Genomic DNA, 21,566 nt, shown 5'->3' on the forward strand with positions numbered 1-21,566 from the left:
TAGTCCCGAGTATACGGAGAAAAAGGGCACAGTGAGAGGGTACATCCTCTGTGATTTTGTCAAGCTAAAACTTTTGACAAAAATTTTAAATCATAAACTCGTAGGCCGTATCATTATTGTAGATGGCATTGCCTAGTTCCCGTGAGGACATTGTTCGGTGGACTTGTGGTAATTGTACGTTCGGTGGACTTGCCGTTGAACTTAATGTTGGTCTCTTTCCCTTAAAATTTAGTGTTAGGGCGCATTCCCATAGATTTTAGATAGATCTATCCCCGTGGGCAGTCTCACTAGATTGTTGTCAGATAATTCGGCGTAAATGTCCGTCCCGCCTACTACAAGCTGGGCTAAAAGCTGGACTTTATAAGTTTCGCAATTAATATGCAGTTCTTCGTGATGTTTTTCTATGCTTTTAAGGGTTTTAAGAAGTTCAGCAAACGATAATGAAGAATGACCACATCAAGTTCGAGAAATAGAAATATGTACGGTTCCCAACCAAGTAATAACATTTATCTGTTAATTTTTTTTTGCTGTTTGTGGACAGAGCAACTCGTTTAAAAGATAAGTTCACATAAATTTGTGCAATTTTCGACATTCAAGCGATATAACACACTTTCACATTGTCCGTTTTTCTGGTACAGTGCCGCCGGAATCTCCCCTTACTTACCCTGCGGGTCGCTGCGGGTTGTACGGACGGCCTCTCTCGGTAACTATGGAAATAACATTGTCATCCATACGCTGTTTGGTTTCTGTTAACAATAGTTCCATACCCTGTCCGTCGGGCAATTATCGTGACAAACTTTCTGCTAACAAAAGAGCCTAACCCTAGCTCGCTGAGATAAAGATCGAAGGTGAGCGTGGTCGCAATTAAGTGTTCGTCCAAGCATTAATTGACCTTTAATGCGCGGTGGCTTCACTCTACTTTGATCACTCTACTCTGATACGGAGATTTTAAGTATAAGAACTTGCCAACAGTGAGCGCATTCTCAACGAATTAAGCCAGGCTTTACAAAGCCGGTGACCTAAAAATGGCGGACGTACATGAAAGAAAAACCGCCTTATCTTTTAATAGTCTCTCCGCCTCCCCACACGTCGTCCCTGCGGGGTACAGTAATTAAATCGCGTCTCCGTTCGCCATGCGGAAGCTACCTGAGAAATATTAAGTGCGCATGCTCATCAGTTAAAGGGATAATAACTCTTCGTTTCGGCCAAAAAATGAATTTTCCTGGAGTAAACAACAATTTTCCCATACTGACCAATGGTTAATGAATCCATTTTTACATTCAAAGTTAGTCCCTGGTTTTTTTCTAAAAAGTTTGGTTTTTTGTTAAAATCTCTTAAGAGATTTTAACAGAGTATAGCTATCAATGGAGGTCACGTGGTCTAAAGACAAGCTCAGATATCTGAATAATAGCTATAACTGCCATTTTTGTGGTAAAACAATATAAATTTTATTTCTATGAGTTATTCACAATGTTTTTAATGTGAAATATAGATCTCATACGAAGAGTTATTATCCCTTTAAACTCGTGGTGAAGAAAGCACCGCGGCTGAAGGCGATCGAAAGAAAAAAGCTCTTCTGTTCTATTATCTTTGAAAACAGAGACGAAAAAGGAATAATTTGGCCCGTAGAGCAGCAATGAATCGACTATCTACGGTGATAATATCACCAGAGATATTCACGGAAATATTAATGTTCGGAGCCGAGATTTAATTACTGTACCCCGCAGGGACGACGTGTGGGGAGGCGTGTGAGAGGCGGAGAGACTATTAAAAGATTAGGCGGTTTTTCTTTCATGTACGTCCGCCATTTTTAGGTCACCGGCTTTGTAAAGCCTGGCTTAATTCGTTGAGAATGCGCTCAGTGATATTTAAAGTCGCATTACCAAAAAGATTCGGTGATGACAGCAATTTTCATGTACATTGTAGCTATGAATTGATTGAATTTACATAGAGTTTAATAAATGAATTTATGAATAACACTACTCGTACTTGTACATGTAATATTTATTAGGCTTCAAACTGTCTTTACTATATGCATATTATTAACAAGATTGAAATTTATTTTTATAGTATGTCCTTATATTTCTATTAGCTTTGTTCATAGACGAAATGCATTTTTTCCAAAAAGACTTGTCAGTTGTTTGAGTAATAAACATTTTGTTAGCCATATCTTTAATATAGTTCAGTCTATATTTGCATATAGGATCTCTCCCATCTACACCCGTAACATTTCTGTCCTTTCGTATTCGTTCATCAATCGTAAACAACCTTCCCATCAACTGAAGGCAAAAGTTGCCTGGGGAACTGGCCCGTTGTCGAATTTCGAATATTTCTTTATTTGACAAGGCGACGGGTGGCCGGCCGAAAGACTGATTCCTTGATTCTGTAGGACACAAAGTAGGAACTGTTTCTCTGTCATTGTTTGATATGTAATTCAAAACGATAGGAATAGTTCATCTTTACGATCTAAAGCCCAAACTTAACCAAAAGCCTTCTTCATACTTAAAAGCATCAAAAGAAATTAATTTAAAAAGCTGGATTACAATTTCTCGGGCTAACTTCACTGGTTGGCACGTGTCATCTCACATTAATCAACAATCAGTTCAGGTTAGCTTTATTCATGCTGGGTAATCTAATCAATTGCACATAATTCTAAATCAACTGACACGTGTCAACAGGATTGTTTGTGTACCTGAACTTCCTAAATGGCCAATAAGTATTTTGTTTAATATGACATGTTTATGTCACTGATTTCCATGCCATCGTGTCACCTGCCAAGTGAACGGTATAAATCGACACTCAAATTTTCCAAATCATCACAATTCCAAGATGCCTCTTAGCGATTACGTGCGTCTGCGTATCATCGCCCTCCGAGAACAAGGGGTGCGAATTAAAAACATAACCGCACAAATGGAAAATGAAGGCCATAAAGTGTCGCGACAAGCCATTTACTATGTGTTAAAGAAATACGACGAGTGCACGATACAAATGGAATCTAACAGTAAGCTGATGTATTAATTGGTTTCGCTCCCCTCCAGAAAGCCCCGACCTTAACCCTATTGAAAACGTATGGGCTAAAATCAAACATCACCTGCGTACGCGTGTTAAGCCTACCACGAGAGAACAACTTGTTGACGGCATTAGAGAGGCATGGGAAATATTAACGCAGAAAAGTCTAATAAATATATTAATCACCTAAAGGTGATTCCAGCGGTAATTGAGCGAGAAGGTCGTGCATCAGGCTACTAAATTAGCAACACATGTAATAAAGGTAATGAGGCATTGATATTTATTTGATGTTTTAGCTATTTAAAATTTTCCATTTTAACTACGCTGTTGTTGATTGTGACTTATTATCATCAAATAAAATTGTTATACGTGTTTTAAAACTAAGCCTGATTTGTTCTTCAGAGTTTTGTTCTAATATTCGACTTGCCTTTACTCAAGTCTTCTGTTGCAGTTGATACATAACCCGGTATTGTTTGCTCGTGTCGATAGCAATCTCTTTGCATCAGCTATAATAGAAACCTTACGTGAGGCAATTAAGAAGGGGCAGACCGTGTTCGTTGAACCGACTAATTTGGGTGTCCGATAAGGATTGCTTGGGGATTCCCCTACCCTGTAATTATCATACGGCCTCTATTGTTCGACCATATGGGGCAGGGTTGGGAAACCATACGGCCATTTGGTAAGGGGACATTCCGGCGGCACTGTAACTTTTATCACAAAATTAAGCATGGCCCAAGACTTGGTTGTGAATTACAATCTGGTGCCAGCAATTGTTTTTAATTTTGGTTTAAGGGATGCGTGCCCCAAATTACGTCCCATTTTACATATTAGTCGTCGGACTAATTCTTCTATGATACTTGTTCTCTTTAAAGATTTTTAAGCCAAAATTGCCCGTCAATGTAAAACAGACAAAAACCATAAAAGGAAACGCACATCTCGTCAAATGACTTTATAGTGAGTAGTGATGGCTGAGGTAATTTTTTATGATGATATCTAACTTTGTTTTAGGCTATCTCGGATGCTTTCTGTTACAGCAAATTAAAAACCGGGCTGGTGTTAATATCCAAGGAGATGCAAACCGACTTTTTAAAATAGACCACTTTGTGGAAAAGCAAAAATTCACAAACAAAGACAAAACTCTGTAAAAAAAAACCAATCCAGTTGATTGTCGAGCTTGAGGTGTATTGTGAATTTGAGAAAAAACTTTTACGTTCGTATCAACATAGTTCTATTTCACCGTCCTAAATTACCTTCACCAAAAGTCATAAAGATAAGCTAAGTGTGACACTTGACTTCATGTCAAACCTTATCAATATTTTTTCTAAACAATCACGCTGTAGGAGAGTAATAAAACAATAGTACAGTTCGAGGACAAAGTGAAGCTCAGTTGACAAGCAGCGTTCAAAATGGGCGACAAACTACATAATATTGTGAGGGCACTGTGGGTTTACCTGGTTTGTTGCCATCAAGGTGAGATTTACATGCAAGGTACTGCATTCGTTATGTGAGGGTCCTTTTTCACTACATTGGGAATCCTTTTTTACCACCTTGGACCCCATGCTATGCATTAAATACGCCACTTAAAGTAAAAACCCTGGAGTTGGGCACAATGGGCTCAGCTTTAGATAACGCAATCTGTTAAACTGCTAAGGAGATTCCCAGGCTCTGCACACAGAAAAGAATAAAACGACTCCATGTTGTAACGCCAGCAGAATATATTTTGTCAAACTAACAGTTACATAATACAATCTTGATCCATCCAAATTGATCCATCCCCTCTAAGTTCACAGATTTTTGTGCTTAACGCTATCAATTAAAATGTCAATCAGGTAAATCAATAACTGATTGATGAATACAAATCCAAGTCCTCCCCGGCAAGGTGGGCACAAACAAAAGCAGAGCAAAGATATGCATTGTAACCAGACAACCAGACTTTGAGTTTGAAAATAACATTAACGTTAATATTAAAACCAGTTCACTATCACGGTTTCACTGTCCTTATTTTTACATCAAGTGTCACAACGATAACCTCATGTACATTTTTTTCTAAACAAGCACGCTGTTGTTAGATGAATAGTTAAACACGGAAGTAATGTAGCTCGGGGACAAAGTTGAGGTCAGCAGCGTTCAAAATGGGCGACAAACTATATAATATTGTGCGGGCACTGTGGGTTTACCTGGTTTGCTGCCATCAAGGTAAGAATTACCTGAAAATATGAGTAAGATACTTTAACTGCACTAGAAACTAACCGATACTGCTGAACAAACTACTGCTGAACATCCTGGGGTGCGGTTTATTAGGTTTACTGGGAACGCTCAAGATTGTGCAACTCCTCCACAGTGTGATGTTCACTGGTCGCAAGTTAACTCGAAGTTAAACCGTTACTGTCCTTTGTCTCCAGCCAGGTAATCTTTTAAATGTGTATTGAATGGGCCCTTGTGTGTCCACCTTCCGGGGGCGAACTTGAATTTGAGTGAACCAATCAGTTTATGATTAACTGATTGGTATTTGAATTGATGAAGTTTAACGTAAAAGCTGTGAACTTAAATACTAATTAAAAGGAGAGGTTTGGATTGAAGTTTAGATATGACCATGCTTGTACCATGTAACTTTGAGTAAAGCAAAATATATACATACCTAGGGATGTTATGTGACCGTGGCGTTATGATGATCACTGAAGCCTGTTAATTTAGACAAGCTTCAGTGAAGATCGAGTTTGATTTTGACCATATTCCGTCACCGCCTCGTCGTCAGAAATATCACCAAAAAGTAAATTTCTTTCTCCTTTGCATTTGTGAAAAATTAGTTTGACTATATACCCGTCCGACGCTCCTTGTTTATCAGAAATGTCACTTAAAAGTAGAGGTTTTGCCTTCTTCAGCAGGCCCAGCTAGGTGTGGCTCAACTGAGAAGCGCACGGTCGGTGTCGACGATTGCTTCAATACTTTTCACGCCAGTTGAACGTCCATGACAAGTATTTAGCAAAAATTGAACAAATTGGTCAGACATTACGTAAGAATTTGGTGGGAGGTGGCCAGCGCACGTGGACGAGTTTATTTCATATAACATCTCTAGAGCGTGATATAGGGTCACTTTATTCGGTTTTAGGGGTGTTTTAGGATGAAATGACTGTATTTTTTCTCGGTATGTATGTCAAATAATACACTGTCACCCTCTCGCGATATATGCCATGAACACCTCTCGCTGACGCTCGAGGTGTTATGGCATATATCGCTCGGGTGACAGTGTATTATCTCACACATAATCTGTTGAAATTACAACATATAGCCATCTCATTCTTCTCTGAGGGCAGAGTTTAAGACAGAGTATTGGAATCTCTGTAACAGTTTTAAGGATCGCGTTATCAAAAGAAGAGAGATCATAAAGCCCAGCCGCTAAAGGGTTATTCAGGATTTTTGGCCTTTACTGTGACAAACTTTTACTTCGAATAAATCTTGTGAATATTATGCAAGCGTGCACGTGCTTAACAAAAAAGGTCCCTTTGTGGCAAGTCCGTCCCCTTTTTCAAGGGCTACTTCGACCCTTGCCATGTATGTCACAACGCTAATTCTGATGGAAACTGGACAAAACGACACCGTCCATTTTTTAATGCCAACACTTAATATCTATCAGAATAATCAGATGTAGATAATGTGCTGTTAATTGACAAAATAATGATAGAAAATATTTTAATAAATCTTGTAATATTTCGGTCAATGCTTTTGCTGGTATTGTTGTTGCAACGTTATTTTTAAAATTGTCAGAGGTGAGCAATACTGTAGTGTTGTCTGCAAAGTTGACTCCGCTACTCAGTTTTATCGAGTAAAATGCATAGAAATTAAAAAAGTATTTTTTGTACTGGATTTTAGTGTATCTGCACACTTAGTCTAGACATTTTAAAAGTGAATTTATTCCAAAAAAAAAAAAAAAAAAAAAAAAAAAAAAATTACAGGGCATTTGTAATGCTAACACTACAAACAGGGTATTTAAATGAACTTCCTTCTAAAAAAATCTGAAAGTCGTTCTAATAAATGGTTTTCGGTGAAAAGTATTAACAACTCACAAGCAAGGGGACTTGTTGTTATACATGAATCCCGTTTTACTACATGTAAAGCTTGGTCTTAACTTTAAGATCGCCATTATAGTCTCCTTTAACAAAAGATAAATCATTGGCAGACCAATGGTCTGAACTATAGGGTCTGTTTTGTAACAGGAAAGACGCGGTAAATGTTTCAGACCAATGTTTTATTCGAGTGAGCTTCTGTGCATGGGTTTATCATGAACTTATGCAGACATGATTTTTTGGTTTAACCATTTATATCGATTTGAGCCTGCAATTCTAATGTAAAACCGACATGCACACTTGATGCACAGGCCTACTCCAGATTTCGCTAGGTGCACATTATTAATCATTATTGTTCAGTCTCATCCAAAAACGCGTTTTAATATCGAGCTCGAGGATAGGCCGCAGTATTTTGTCTAGATTTTAAACAACAAAATAATTTTCTTGTACACTGTAGTGCTTTCTTTTGACGTGACAACATCCGGACACACTTACGTTCAAGCAGGATCACAGACCACGTTGACATGTCAATGGACAACACCAGCTGGCGTTGATCTTCTAAGAGTGAACTGGAGACAAGGTTCTACAATAATAGCGGCTGCTATCACACCTAACTTTACACCAATATATCCAGAAGCAAGTATTGAGGACCGTGTGGCACTGGGCACTCTAACCTCCTCAAGTACCAGTGCATCAATAACATTAACAGTATTACAGTGTCCAGGTGATATAGCAGAGTATTCATGTGATGTTACCACCTATGCACTACAAGACGATAGTGGAACAGCGAGTTTCAGTGTTGATCTATTTAGTAAGTGCAAAATAGAAACATGTTTTCATTTCAAATTCCTTAAGGTTTGAAGTAAATTAAATTGGTATTGATTATCATTTTTTTTTTTTTTTGCAAAAGTAAATATCCATGAGTGTATCGAAGTATGTTCTGTTGTATGATTTACACTTCTTTTTTGTGAAACTTGAATGATTGAAAGTTGGTTAAAATAATTTCTACATGTATTTACAATGTGTATGCCATGTGCTGTTCATTATGGTAATATGATAACTTATTCTCTAGATTTCTTGGGAAATAATATCACAACCATATCCTCATCAAGTCAGTTGCAAGCAGGCCAGAATGCCTCCCTGACTTGTACAGCCAGTAATATTGGGCGACCACCAGGCATCATGAAGTGGTACAAAGGCTCTCAAGAAATCACCACTGGATTTACTCAGCAGACAAGTATAAATAGTGATGGTTGTACATATAATGGAGTTAGTAGTCTGAGTATTACACCGACATACCTGGATGATGGGGTTATGTATACATGTGTTGTTGAACCAAACTCTGCAGTGACTGGAGACTCCTCAAAGCAAGGAAGGTATACACTGGATGTACAATGTAAGTATCCTATGGTGAAGAATTATGGCAATAGTGTTCTCAGATAAATTTATAGAAACCCTTTTCATCGCCAATTTTGTTCAGTTGCCAAAAGATTTTATTTGCATTTAATTTATCCATTCATGTTACCCAGAAAGACGTTTATAAAAGAGTTCTTAATAATGCATTGTTTGACATCTTTTCTGTTTAAGCTAAGTTCCAAGAATGGTTTTGATTTGTAATTATTTGCTGTATTTTCACTTTCTCTATACAAAAGTAGAACGATGAATCTTTGTCTTTCCACATTTGGCATTTATTTTACTTGACTATTTTCATCATTTCATTTCAGACCCAGTACCACAGGTGCCAAGGGTGACATCATCCACTGGTACATTTACAGTTGAGCAGGGAACAACTTTTACTCTCAACTGTCAGGCAAGAGGCAATCCAAGTCCAAACTATGTATGGACCAGTCCAGATAATACCAACTGTACTGGCTCTCAACTTATGCTGACACTGTCCAATACTGGAACGTATTGGTATACTTGCTTTGCCACCAACAGTTTGACGACAACACCATTTTCAACAGGTGTCAAAGTGACAGTAGAAGGTAGGTGCTATATCAAAATTGAAATCGTGGAAAAGTTGGCCACGCTGTATGAAATATCTCCATGTTTTCGTTATTGGTATTTGTGTTTTAGAAGGGGTTCGTTGATAAACAGAAATTCAAGGGACCCCTAATGCTGTTATCTCCATCTGTTGCATTTAGAGATAAAACACAAAGCAGAGCAAAGATAAGCATTGTTACCAGGCATCCAGACAAGGTCTTCCCAGTCACCAAGGTGCTCATACCTTTATCACACCGTGAAATGTTCCACAACTAAAAAAATCTGCCACGAGTAAAATCCACGGCCCCCATGTAAGTCTAGAAATTTAGAATTCAGAATACGTTTTGAGCATGGTAACAATTGTTTAAACGGTTGCAGACAGCTAGGACATACCTTTTTTATTAAGGGAAAAGTGCTGAAATTTCCTTTCCTTTTTAAAGAGCAAATGTGATGATTTTGTTGTCCTATGCTTGATAGAGAAAATTACTACAACAACAACAACATCCACGACAACATCAAGGACAACATCAACGACACCAGTAGCAGTAGCATCGTCAACAACTCACACACTTACAGGAGGCGAGGTTCTACATAGCACAGGTAATGGGCGGGCTGAATGGAAATGTGTTTAATCTTTGACCCCACATTTAGCGGATCAAATATTTTAAAACGTATTTGGAGTACTTAGATGCAAAATGTTCTTTTCGTTGTGTTGTTCAATTTGATGTTGTTTTGCGTTAATGTGCCTTTTTATTTTATAATTTTGCATCTCTTAGGCGTGTTGGTTGGCGCAGTTGTGGCAGCAGTGATAATAACACTTGTCGTCGCGGTTGCTTTATTTGTTCTGTATCATGTGAGTAGAAAAAATTACAGTTATGTTTTTATTTCACTTTAGTCCTCTGGTAAGAAATTACACTAGTTATTTTATGATGATTCAAAAGTCAAAATTTCATAAACGCAATGATCTTTTAAAATATATTGAAGAGAAGATAAATGAATAAATTACAGACTAGTGTGCACATTTTGTTATACACTGGATGTACATTGTACATGTGACATTGACGTTTTCCTATTGTAGAGAGGTATTCTGCATAGATTTTGGAAAAATAGACAATCTGCAGACACTGTTGAAGTGGATTTTACGGAAGACAATAATGAATACGCCGTGCTAGAAAGAAAACCAGATGTTAATGAGGTAAAGTAGATGGAATCCACGTGTTTTCTTTGTATTGCACAGCCAAAAAAATTGAATTCATCTGGTATTTTGCTCTTTGTCCTATTGTTGGACTCCTGGCGTTTATTGGACAGAGAAATACACGCGGTATATTTGGGTCTTTTATTATTTGACAGTAAGCTGCCATGAAACACCTTGCGTCTTGCAAAAATATTTCATTCTTTATCCACACGTTTATTTCAGCCGGATCACACTTACGCAGCACTTAAAGGAAAGATGACGTCATTCAATACGCCACCAAGAAAATAACTAGCAGAAGTTCCCAGGACAGTAAACGAACGCAACATCTACATCATCTTCACTGGACCAAAGAACGTCAATTCCTCGGTTGGACAACGAACAGAATTAGAAAGAAAACTAATGTGTTAGATATCATAGCGCTGTTGTTAACAGCTGACATTAAAACGGGTTCCGATCTGTCCAAACCACCAAGCTAACAATTCAACGAAAATACAGTGTATTTTGATAGTGATTTTGTCGAAAACAAGAACTGCTTATATGAGCTCAAACGCTAAAAATAGTCCTTGTTCGACCAATGTCCAAAAGTATTTTGGGGGATGCCTGTTCTTAATTTGTGTGAGAAAGGAATTATATTTACGGTAAAATAGCTGTAGGTATTATCACTCACATTTTAAGTTTATTGACACTCTCATTCGCTTTCATATTATTTATTTCATGACATTATCGAGGGTTATATTAATCAAATACAGTGTCGAGTGTACTACGGAGTGAAAGATACACAGTGAAAGAAACACAGTGAAAGATACACGGCCTCCGTAGCCTCTATGAATTTTTCAAGCTCAAACTTCTGACAAAATTTAAAAATCGTAAACTCGTAGGCCGTATCATTATGATAGATGGCATTGCACAGTTCCCGTGAGGGCATTGTTCAGTGGACTTGCGGTAATTGTACATGTTCGGTGGACTTGCCGTTGAACTTAATGTTGGTCTCTTTCCCTTAAAATTTAGTATTTTTCACAGTTTCCTTATTCTTACCACATGGAGGAAAATCCTAGGGGGCTGTGCCAACAACGTATCGATCGCACGGAAGGCTTACGGCACCTGAATTGAGACTAAAAGGGTTCTGTAGGATTACTTTTCAACAGAAAAACTTATTTTTTTCTACATGACCTACTCGGCATGTATCTAGGCTTTTCCTGCTGTCTACAGGTAGAATCTCAGTTGAATCAATGATCCAGAAATAAAACCTAGCATGAATCTTTTCTATTTTTCAGATTTGTGTTTACTCGACCTAAAATTATACCCTTGTCTTTGATGAGGACATTTCTTAGATGTCTTCACAATACAATCTCGCTTTTATCAATAAATGTTTTTTTAAATCTTTTTGGTTAAAACCTGAAGGACCTTATTAGCTTTGCAATCAATATGTATTTCTTTGGTGATGTTTTTGCAACGGTTCACAACAAAGTCTATTTCTCTTTGTTCTTATTTATTCCATACCATCTTGCTGTAAATATATAAAGAGCGATGAGACAATAGAAGAATGTGCGATCATCATAATAATGTTATTAATAGCTATAATCTTAATATATAATAAGTATAATAATAATAATAATGATAATATTCGTAAAAGAATTAAACTATTGACCACGTACCTGTAAATATATAAAGAGCGATGAGACAATAGAAGAATGACAGAAAAAGGCGGCGACGATATTTATAAGCGACGAAAGGCGGGAAAGATGACCAATGGGAATGAGAGAGTAAGATGACGCCCACGTGACAAAACAAAAGACGACCACGAGTGAAGAAAATACATTCATACGGCTACATTCACCCCCCTTCTCAAAGAAATGTCTCCGTACATTTCATTCACTCCACAAATAATAATAACACTATACAACAATGATCTAGTTTTTATTAAAATATGACACTAAATTAATCAAAGCTTTAAGTTAGCCTTGATATTTTTCTGGAATCCTCTTCTCCCTTTTAGACCTCCTTGGAATGGAGGGATCTTCAACTTGCGCTTTTGTCTCACTACTCTTCCTCAATCCTCCGACAGGTAAAGGAAGTAAGTGATTTCTGTGAACAACTTTCAATGTTCCACTTTTGACTCCTTCTTCTTTAATTTTGTATACCGGTATATCTTTATTTGGTTGTTCTACAACCACATATACTTCAGGTTTCCATCTATCGGCCAACTTATTCTCCATTTAACCCCAAGTTTCTGATCAATACTCTATCTCCTTGCTGGAGGACAGCTCCTCTCGTCATTTTATCAAACCGTTCTTTGTTATTCCTTTTAAGATCTACAGAATTCTTAAAAGCTAATTCATAAGCATATTGCAATCGTCTTTTTAATTTTCTAATGTAATCTGAGTGCTCTGTATTCCCACTCTGTTCATCTAGACCAAAAGTCAAATCTACAGGCAGTCTAGGGTTTCTACCAAACATTAGAAAATACGGAGAATATCCGGTTGCATCATTCTTTGTACAATTGTACGCGTGAACTAAACTTTGAATGTACTTTTTCCAGTCCGATTTTTTATCTTGACCTAAAGTACCAATCATATTTAGCAATGTTCGATTAAATCGTTCACACGTACCATTACCCTGGGGCCGGTAAGGCGTGGTTCTAGTTTTAGTCACTCCTCCTATTTCGCACAAATGTTTAATTGTGCTACTCTCAAAATTTCTTCCTTGATCGCTATGTATTTTTGCCGGAAAACCATAATGAACAATCACGTTTTCATACAACAACTTTGCCGTAGTGTACGCAGTCTGATTTTTAGCAGGATATGCCAATGCATACCTGGAAAAATGGTCTGTCACAACTAACACATTGGCAATACCACCTTTATTATCTTCTACGGTCAAATAGTCAATACATAACATTTCCATTGGCTGTGATGAACTCATACTGACTAAAGGTGCCTTATCTGAAATTGATTTTCTTTGTACACATCTGTCACAAGTAGCCACATAATTTGCAACATCGGAATACATTTTATTCCAAAAAAATCGATCTCTGATCAACTCTATCGTTCTGTCTCTACCAACATGCGCCATATCATCATGACACATCTTTATAGCTTCATTCCGCCGATGCTTCGGTAATACAAGTTGCCAACTTGTCTTTCCTTCTAACTTTCTTTCTCTGTACAAAACACCATTTCTTATAATCAAATTCTTCCACTCTTTTCTATATTCACTAGTCACGTCTGAAACCTGCAACTCACCTTTTAAACAAGAAATAACGTTCGTTATCTCTTCATCTTCTGACTGCTCCTTAATCCAATCTAAAGAACGCTCAACATCATATCCCTGTATCACATCAACTACCTTTTGCGACATTGAAATAGTTTCGATAAAACCTTCCTGCCCAGGACTTTCCAAAATGGCGTGAACACTATCTGAGCTAATGCACTCACCTTTATCAGGCCATTGGATTCTAGACAAGGCATCTGCATCTACATTTCTACTGCCACATTGATATTTGATTGAGAAATCAAAATTGCTTAGTTCAGCAACCCACCTGTGACTTGTAGCGTCCAACTTTGCTTTGCCCAATACGTATGTAAGTGGATTGTTATCTGTGACAACTTGGAACTGGTGACCGTACAAATAATCGAAAAATTTTTCCGATACGGCCCATTTTAATGCCAAAAATTCAAGTTTGTGTGCTGGATAATTAGTTTCCGATTTTTTAAGACTCCTACTGGCAAATGCTATAGGTCTCAGTTTATCATTCTGTTTCTGATACAGAACTGCGCCAAGCCCAATTTTACTGGCATCAGTGTGTAACTGAAAGGGAAGAGAGTAATCAGCATAACCTAATACTGGTGGGGACATCACACATTTTTTTAACTGCTCAAAGGATTTTTTTTTCTTTTTCCCCCCAACTCAACTTCACAAACCTCCCCTTCTTGTCCCTTTTTAAATCATGACCTCTTAACATGTCTGTCAAAGGTTTAGCTATCATACTATACCCTTTTATGAATTTTCTGTAGTACCCCGTAAATCCCACAAACTGACGAAGTTGAAGTAACGTTTGTGGTAAGGGCCATTGCTCTAAAACTGACAATTTAGAATTATCAGCTTCAATACCATTTTCTGATATTATGTGTCCTAAAAATTTTAATTTTTTTCGAAATAGTCGGCATTTTGATCCATGCAACTTCAACCCAGCTTTTCGTAATTTTTCAAATATCTTTTTAAGTTTTTCCAGGTGTTCTTCTACTGTTTTTGAAAAAACTATAACGTCATCGAGATATATACAACAATCCCATGGAGTCAACTCACCCAAACACTTTTCCATCAGACGTTGAAACGTTGCAGGTGCATTTGTTAAACCGAACGCCATTTTTGTGAATTGAAACAAACCTAGATTTCCAACTGTAAATGCTGTTTTTTCTTTATCTTCTTCTTCCATGGGAACTTGCCAATATCCCGATTTTAAATCAAGTGAGGAAAACCAACATGAGCCAGCTAAATTATCCAATGTTTCTTCTATCCGCGGCATGGCATATGCATCTTTGATAGTTCTGCTATTTAATCTACGGTAGTCAACACATATTCTTAAAGAGCCATCTGGCTTTCTTACCGTGACTATATTTGACGACCAAGGACTTTCAGACTCTTCTATCACGCCAGCATCTAACATGTCCCTCAAATGATTTCGAATTTCATCATACATACCTGCTGGAATCCTCCTGTACTTGTCTTTGAATGGGGTATGGTCTGTTAGTCGAATTTTATGTTTGACCAAATTTGTTGAACCAATGTCAGTATCGCCCTTTGCAAAAATGTCATTATATTCATAAAGCAATTGGTCTACTTGCCTTTGTTCTGCATCAGTTAAATGCGTTCTCTCCAACATGTCATCTCCGCCCAATGACTGATTCTGAACACGAAGATGGTCACAACTACTAGTAGAATCTCCACTTTCATTTAGCATGGACGAAACGTTGCACGCTCTATTGACATTACACAAAATGTACTTTTTTGGTATTGTAACAGTCTTCTTTGAGAAATTTGTAATAACTACAGGTATTTCATTTGACCTACCTTTCACACTTACTAAAGAAGGGCGCATTATCAAACCCCCAGGCAATGGACTAAGATCATTTGGTTCCAAGACTGCGTTTGTACTGTTCGTTATAATTGCCCTTTTGCATATCCCATCGATTATTTTAGTTTCGCCTGCATTGATTGTAATTGAAAGCTTACTTTCAACTTTACCAACATCCATTGATTTGTATGCCAATTCCCAACAATCTGGAAGGAACTCTCTTTTCTTTCTTTCATTATCCAGACCCTTTCCATAACACAAAATATTAGTGCCTATGCACACTGGCACCTTTTGTATGTAAGCACCACTATTCGGGACTACTAGTAAAATACACGGGATTTCTTTTACGCCGTGATAAGTTGGCAAACTCACAGTTGCTTCAACAGATCCTAAATAAGGTACTATCTGTCCCCCTGCCGATTCTACATTCAACACATCTTTTAAAGGGATAATTTCTCTCCCTAACCACTCTTTCACGAAATGTTCTGATACAGTTGAAACCATTGAACCGGTATCTATCAACGCATTACATGCTATACCATCAACACACACCTTTGTTTCATTTGCTTTACCAATAATCGTGGCCCGCTTTACTGGGTCGAGGGTCTGGGCCCCGGAATCGACGACCCTTGTGCGTTTAAAGGGCACCTGGAAGAAATATGTCCTTCCTGATTACACTTAAAGCAAACAACTGGCTTTGCATTTCTGTTCCGTGACTCACTCATTTTTTCCTCCAAATCACTTACCCGACGGCCGATTTTTTCCATGCCCGACACTAACAAATCTAATTTCCTATTCATTTCTAAGACAGAGAAATTTTCATCTTTGTCTTCATAAACACGATTTTTCCGTTGAGAACTGTCATTTGGATCAGAGTGCTCTAAATCTGATATGCGAGAATCTAACATATCTACTTTTTTCATCAAGTCTACGGAAACATCAGACTGAGGCTTACCTTGGTATGAGGAAGTTTCACGGGAGCCTGAAAATTCTAATTCTGCCACACTTGCACTTACCATCAATTCCTGAAAAGTTTCTCCGGAATGGTAATGATGCCTCAATGCATGCTTAACGTTGACTGAAAACAATCCAGAGAAAAATTTCGACCGTAAAATTCTATCACGTTTTTTTCCTTCCCTAACTTCCGGATCTACCCTACTAATTGTATCAAAATATGCTTCTAAACGAGAAGCCCAATTAACAACTTTTTCATTAGAGTATTGGGTTGCTGAGTAAAACTTTTCCCATGCAACATCTACGGGTACCACGTCTCCAAAAATACTGTCAAACTTCTGCAATATTGTATTGACAGAAGCTCCTTCCCCGCAATGCATTAAAGCATCGGCTGCTGATCCTCGAACTGACTTACGGATTGCTTGTAAAATAATCGGTTCGAAAAAAACACGATCACCTAGTAATGCTATCACTTCAAACCTCCACTGATTATATGTGACTTCGCCCTTGCCGCTTTCTCCCGAAAACAAGGTAATTCTAGGAGGTCCAACAGAATGAATAGAAACATCAGTCTTTTCAGTGCATGAATACGGAAGATTCGAAATTTTATCTGAGACCGCGACTTCTCCGTCATCCTCGGAAGATATCGATCTGGGACCATGTAAACAAGCACTCGAATTTTTAGGTCGCGTACCCCTTTGCGAGGCCTTTGGAGCTTCCTGCGCTTTGGTTAATTCTTCGTCACCTGTAAACCCGAATAATCTCGCCATAAACATCTCCTCTGTCGGCGCTGGAGACGATGCCTTAACTTTAGTACCTTTTATGTACAGTCCCGCGTCAGCGTGGTCAATGAATTGTTCCGCGGAAATGCACTCTTTAAATAACACTAAAGCAGCACATCTTCCCTGAAATGCAATGTGGTCATACTCAAAACCTTCTTTGTATAACATCCTTTCAATATCTTTCCTTGCACACTTCTTGTTTAACCCTTTCAACCACACAGTCCTTCCACACAGAGAAGCCATTATAACGTTATCTTTGAGATACTAAAAATGGTATATATCAAAGGTTAAATCAAGTGAGTGCAAAATGCCTCGAGCAAGAAAAATGAAATAAGATGAGGCCAGATGATACATAAAATTATGACAGTGATTGCAATGTAAAAAAAATTAATAACTTAAAGCCCAAACTTCGAAAAATATGAAATATGACAAATGATAGATTGATAAATGATGAAGCTTAAACCGATAGATTGAATATCAAAATTAGAGAAAGAATGAAAATTAATTTTAATCAATTACGTAACACCCGACTTTCTGAAAATATGAGATAAGATATGAGCACTATATGAGATAAATGATAAAATGGAAAATGAAATAAGAAAAATAGTGAAGATAAAAAAAAAACAGATGACTCTGATCTTATTTTACGTGGTGAAAATATTTAACTCTTTAACCCCAATTATATTGAAACAATAAGAATTATAATCACTTTACTTACTGTAATTAATAAAAAATTAAATGAAGTTATTTGCAAAAATAGGTAAGTGATATTAATACTAAGATATTTTAATACTATAGAAATCCGAAAAAAAATTAATAATGATAATCTATAACTCAGTGATATCAGATGAAAATTAAATAAATAAATGAGCACAATATTCAATGTCTGTCTCTATTCCCCAATGCAACAAATATAGAAGTATAAGGTTTGGTGTTAGTTATGACATTCCAAAAACATACATGACACCACACACTTCAATTAATGTACATAAACACCACAAACAATTGTTATGACAAGGGAATTTCACTAAAATGTGAAAACTAAACAAATTTGCAAGTTCAAAGTAAATTATCTACATACCTGTACACCTAATCAAAATAAATATGATGACTGGATCTAGAATTTATTAAATGACACCAAAATTGATAAATGTCCCGAACATGTTACTATAATATGCGATTTAATACGACAAATGAGTATCCAAGTTACTTCTATAACAAAGAAAACTTATGATACAGCAATGAAGTAATGTTTTTGTTAAAACACCAACTATATGACAAATACAGAGATGCGTTCTCAACCAATATACTTATAGATAACAGAGACAAATTAGTTTACAGCAACAACACAAATGGCTAAAGGTAATACTATAAGCAGGTAAACGTATAAACAAATGCCAGGAAACTGAATGAATTGCGTTTGAATTTGAATTTGAGTTTGAATTGATAGAAAACAAAATATCTATAAATACACAAACATAAATGTCAACACCACATAAATATGACTGATAGGATCGTTATTAATACATGTTATTGTTTAATTCCACATAGCTCATAAACAAACAGGACAATTGGCAAAAGTATTGCAATATATATGAACACTGATAACGTTCAGTTGTACATAATACCGACGTCACCTTGTCTTGTTATTTGTTATACATGCTACATATAAGCGGGGTGAGCACAAGCGCAACACGTGAACAATGCACACAAAGAACTAAGACAGTCTAGTTAGAATGTTAGATTCTGTAAGCCTTTTTACTCACGTATATATTGTCCTGGGATACAAGGTTGGTGCCTCAATTATCAAGACTGCTTCTCCGGTGCGAATTCCATAACATAGCGAATGGATTGTCCCATGTCGATCCAACATTTCATTTCTGAATCCATGAAAAAGTTATTAAATCAAAAAGTCTCAAACAAAGGCTACCAATACTCCTGGATGATATTCGCTTCCACCAGATTCAAATCGTCTCTTCAAACAACGGATACTCATTCCCACCAGACACGGACATGTACAACACACCGATCGCACAGTTTGTGTGTTGTTTTTCCAGACATTGTATAGTTAGGTCCTTGATGTTGTCTGAACGTCATATCCTCAAATGTATTACATGATTTACTGATCAGCGACCACTATATAAAGTAGCGGCAGTAGGCTTAGATGGCGTAGGATGAGTGAGTAAAATGTGTAAAAAAAACACTGATCTTATCCTCACAAATGATGAGTGGCTAGATCATGGCCAGCGTGGCTTGATTTCATGGTGTTCTGCATGAAAACATCACTCATTCGGGTGTAATGGCCTCACACATATCAGTTATAGTGGTAGCATCCATATAAGAGTAGACCTAACGTTTCTTGCGTTATGAACTAACAACTTCAATCGATACGCTCTGGCTCACGCTCTCTTAGGATGTGGATACACAAGGTTGAACATTAGTGAATTGGTTAGAATACCCTGCTCGCAGCGCCATATGCAACGGTTCACAACAAAGTCTATTTCTCTTTGTTCTTATTTATTCCATACCATCTTGCTGTAAATATATAAAGAGCGATGAGACAATAGAAGAATGTGCGATCATCATAATAATGTTATTAATAGCTATAATCTTAATATATAATAAGTATAATAATAATAATAATGATAATATTCATAAAAGAATTAAACTATTGACCACGTACCTGTAAATATATAAAGAGCGATGAGACAATAGAAGAATGACAGAAAAAGGCGGCGACGATATTTATAAGCGACGAAAGGCGGGAAAGATGACCAATGGGAATGAGAGAGTAAGATGACGCCCACGTGACAAAACAAAAGACGAACACGAGTGAAGAAAATACATTCATACGGCTACATTTTCCTGTGCTTTTACGGGTTTTAAGAAGTTCAGCAGTGAGAAAACAATAATGAAGAATGAGTACATCAAGTTGGAGAAATGCAAATAACTACGATTCCTTACCAAGTAACAACATTTCTCTGTAAAGTTTATTTTCGTGCTGTCAGTGGACGCAGCAACTCTTTTGAAAGACAAGTCCACAGAAAGTATCGCAATTTTCGCCATTCAAGCGATCCTACACTCTTTTGTACTGAGTACTTTGTACTTGTCAGATAGTACTGAGTTACATTACATCATAAAATTAAGCATGGTCCCAGACTGTTGTAAACTACGATCTGGTGCCAGCAATTGTTTTTAATTTTGGTTTAGGAGATATGTGCCCAAAATTACGTTTCATTTAACAATATATTATTTAAAGGTACATACCAACCGAGCATCGGTGGAACGTGGATTTTCAGTAACATATATAAACCGCTTCTACTAGTTTCTTATACGACTCGTATAAATTTGACATGCAAAGGATAAATTGAATGGATCACTCGATCAGTCCTAAAAGAGCTTAAGACTGCTCCTTTCTTAAAATTTTTGGTCAAAAATTTAACCTACTTTTCTGCCCCACTATTATATAGCATAGAATGCTGGTAGAAAAATCCGTTCAAACATCATATTTAGGTAAAATTAAACAATGCCTTTTGGTAATTCTATTAGTTATACTACTTGAAACTATATGCTGGCATTTGGTTGGCTTTTGTGACAAAAAGTTGACTTGATATGTATCTTGATATGTATCTAACCTTTTTAAATGATAAAGCCTCTTTCAGAATAATTCATCGACTTCTAGTTGTGTTTAAATAGGCGTTAAACTATGACGATTAGGTTTAGATGAGGTAGATCTGTTTGGAATCAATATCACAGTTTATAACTCTATACGCTGCTGTTACTCGAGTTAATAAATTCTCCCTGCTCCCTTTTTATGTAAAAGTATTATCTCATAACATGAGTGTTATTCCTGAATTATCTGAATAGATAAGGAAAAACTCTTTAGTTTAGAAAATGTGTCGTATTAATGACAAAAATGCCGTCTTTTTCCATTTTCTCAATCTAATTTATTATAATTATTTTTTTCATAAAACTATTAAAAATTAATACATTCCATAATCATGAAAGTGAAGTACATTAATGCTTAAGCTGCCCTTTTCATAGTAAGCTCTTTAATCCTCTTTTAGTCAGTTATATATAAAGATATATTCAATACATTATACTTATACTACAATAATGTAGAAATGTTGGCAGGCAGAAGACCTTGTACAAATCTTGCAGCCTTTGGCAACCAGTGAAGAGTTATATGTGAATATATCAGACTTCAGAGAGGACGTGTATGTCAACGTTGCGGAGATTGGAGAGGGTGAAAAATGCTGAATTCCGGACTATGTGAAGATTTATTTGTATTTACGCCCAACAACAAACATATTCGGTAGATCGTTATTTATTATCATTATTTATTTATTTATTTATTTAATTTTTTTGTGGGACCCTTATTCAAAAGTGCCAGATTTGGGTTTAATCCAAATGTCATGTTAGAACATTGTTCAGAATTTTCTTGGTAGAAAACACCGCTAACTCGTTCGCCAAGCCGAGCAGGTACCACTACATGACGTGATAAG

General features: G+C 36.9%; 1 protein-coding gene across 1 annotated transcript; it reads left to right on the forward strand.

The window, feature by feature from the left end:
- The first annotated feature begins 5,113 nt into the window (after nucleotides 1–5,113).
- LOC106177292 (uncharacterized) lies at nucleotides 5,114–10,959 on the forward strand. The gene is made up of 8 exons (XM_087018444.1): nucleotides 5,114–5,205; nucleotides 7,531–7,884; nucleotides 8,146–8,469; nucleotides 8,798–9,058; nucleotides 9,534–9,656; nucleotides 9,833–9,909; nucleotides 10,135–10,251; nucleotides 10,474–10,959. The coding sequence occupies exons 1-8, from the start codon at nucleotides 5,142–5,144 to the stop codon at nucleotides 10,537–10,539; spliced, it is 1,386 nt and encodes a 461-aa protein (XP_086874570.1). The 5' UTR covers nucleotides 5,114–5,141; the 3' UTR covers nucleotides 10,540–10,959.
- The last annotated feature ends 10,607 nt before the right edge of the window (nucleotides 10,960–21,566 follow it).

Source organism: Lingula anatina, chromosome 7, assembly GCF_051362555.1.
Source record: "Lingula anatina isolate TDL-2025a chromosome 7, LinAna3.0, whole genome shotgun sequence".
NCBI lineage: Eukaryota > Metazoa > Brachiopoda > Lingulata > Lingulida > Lingulidae > Lingula > Lingula anatina.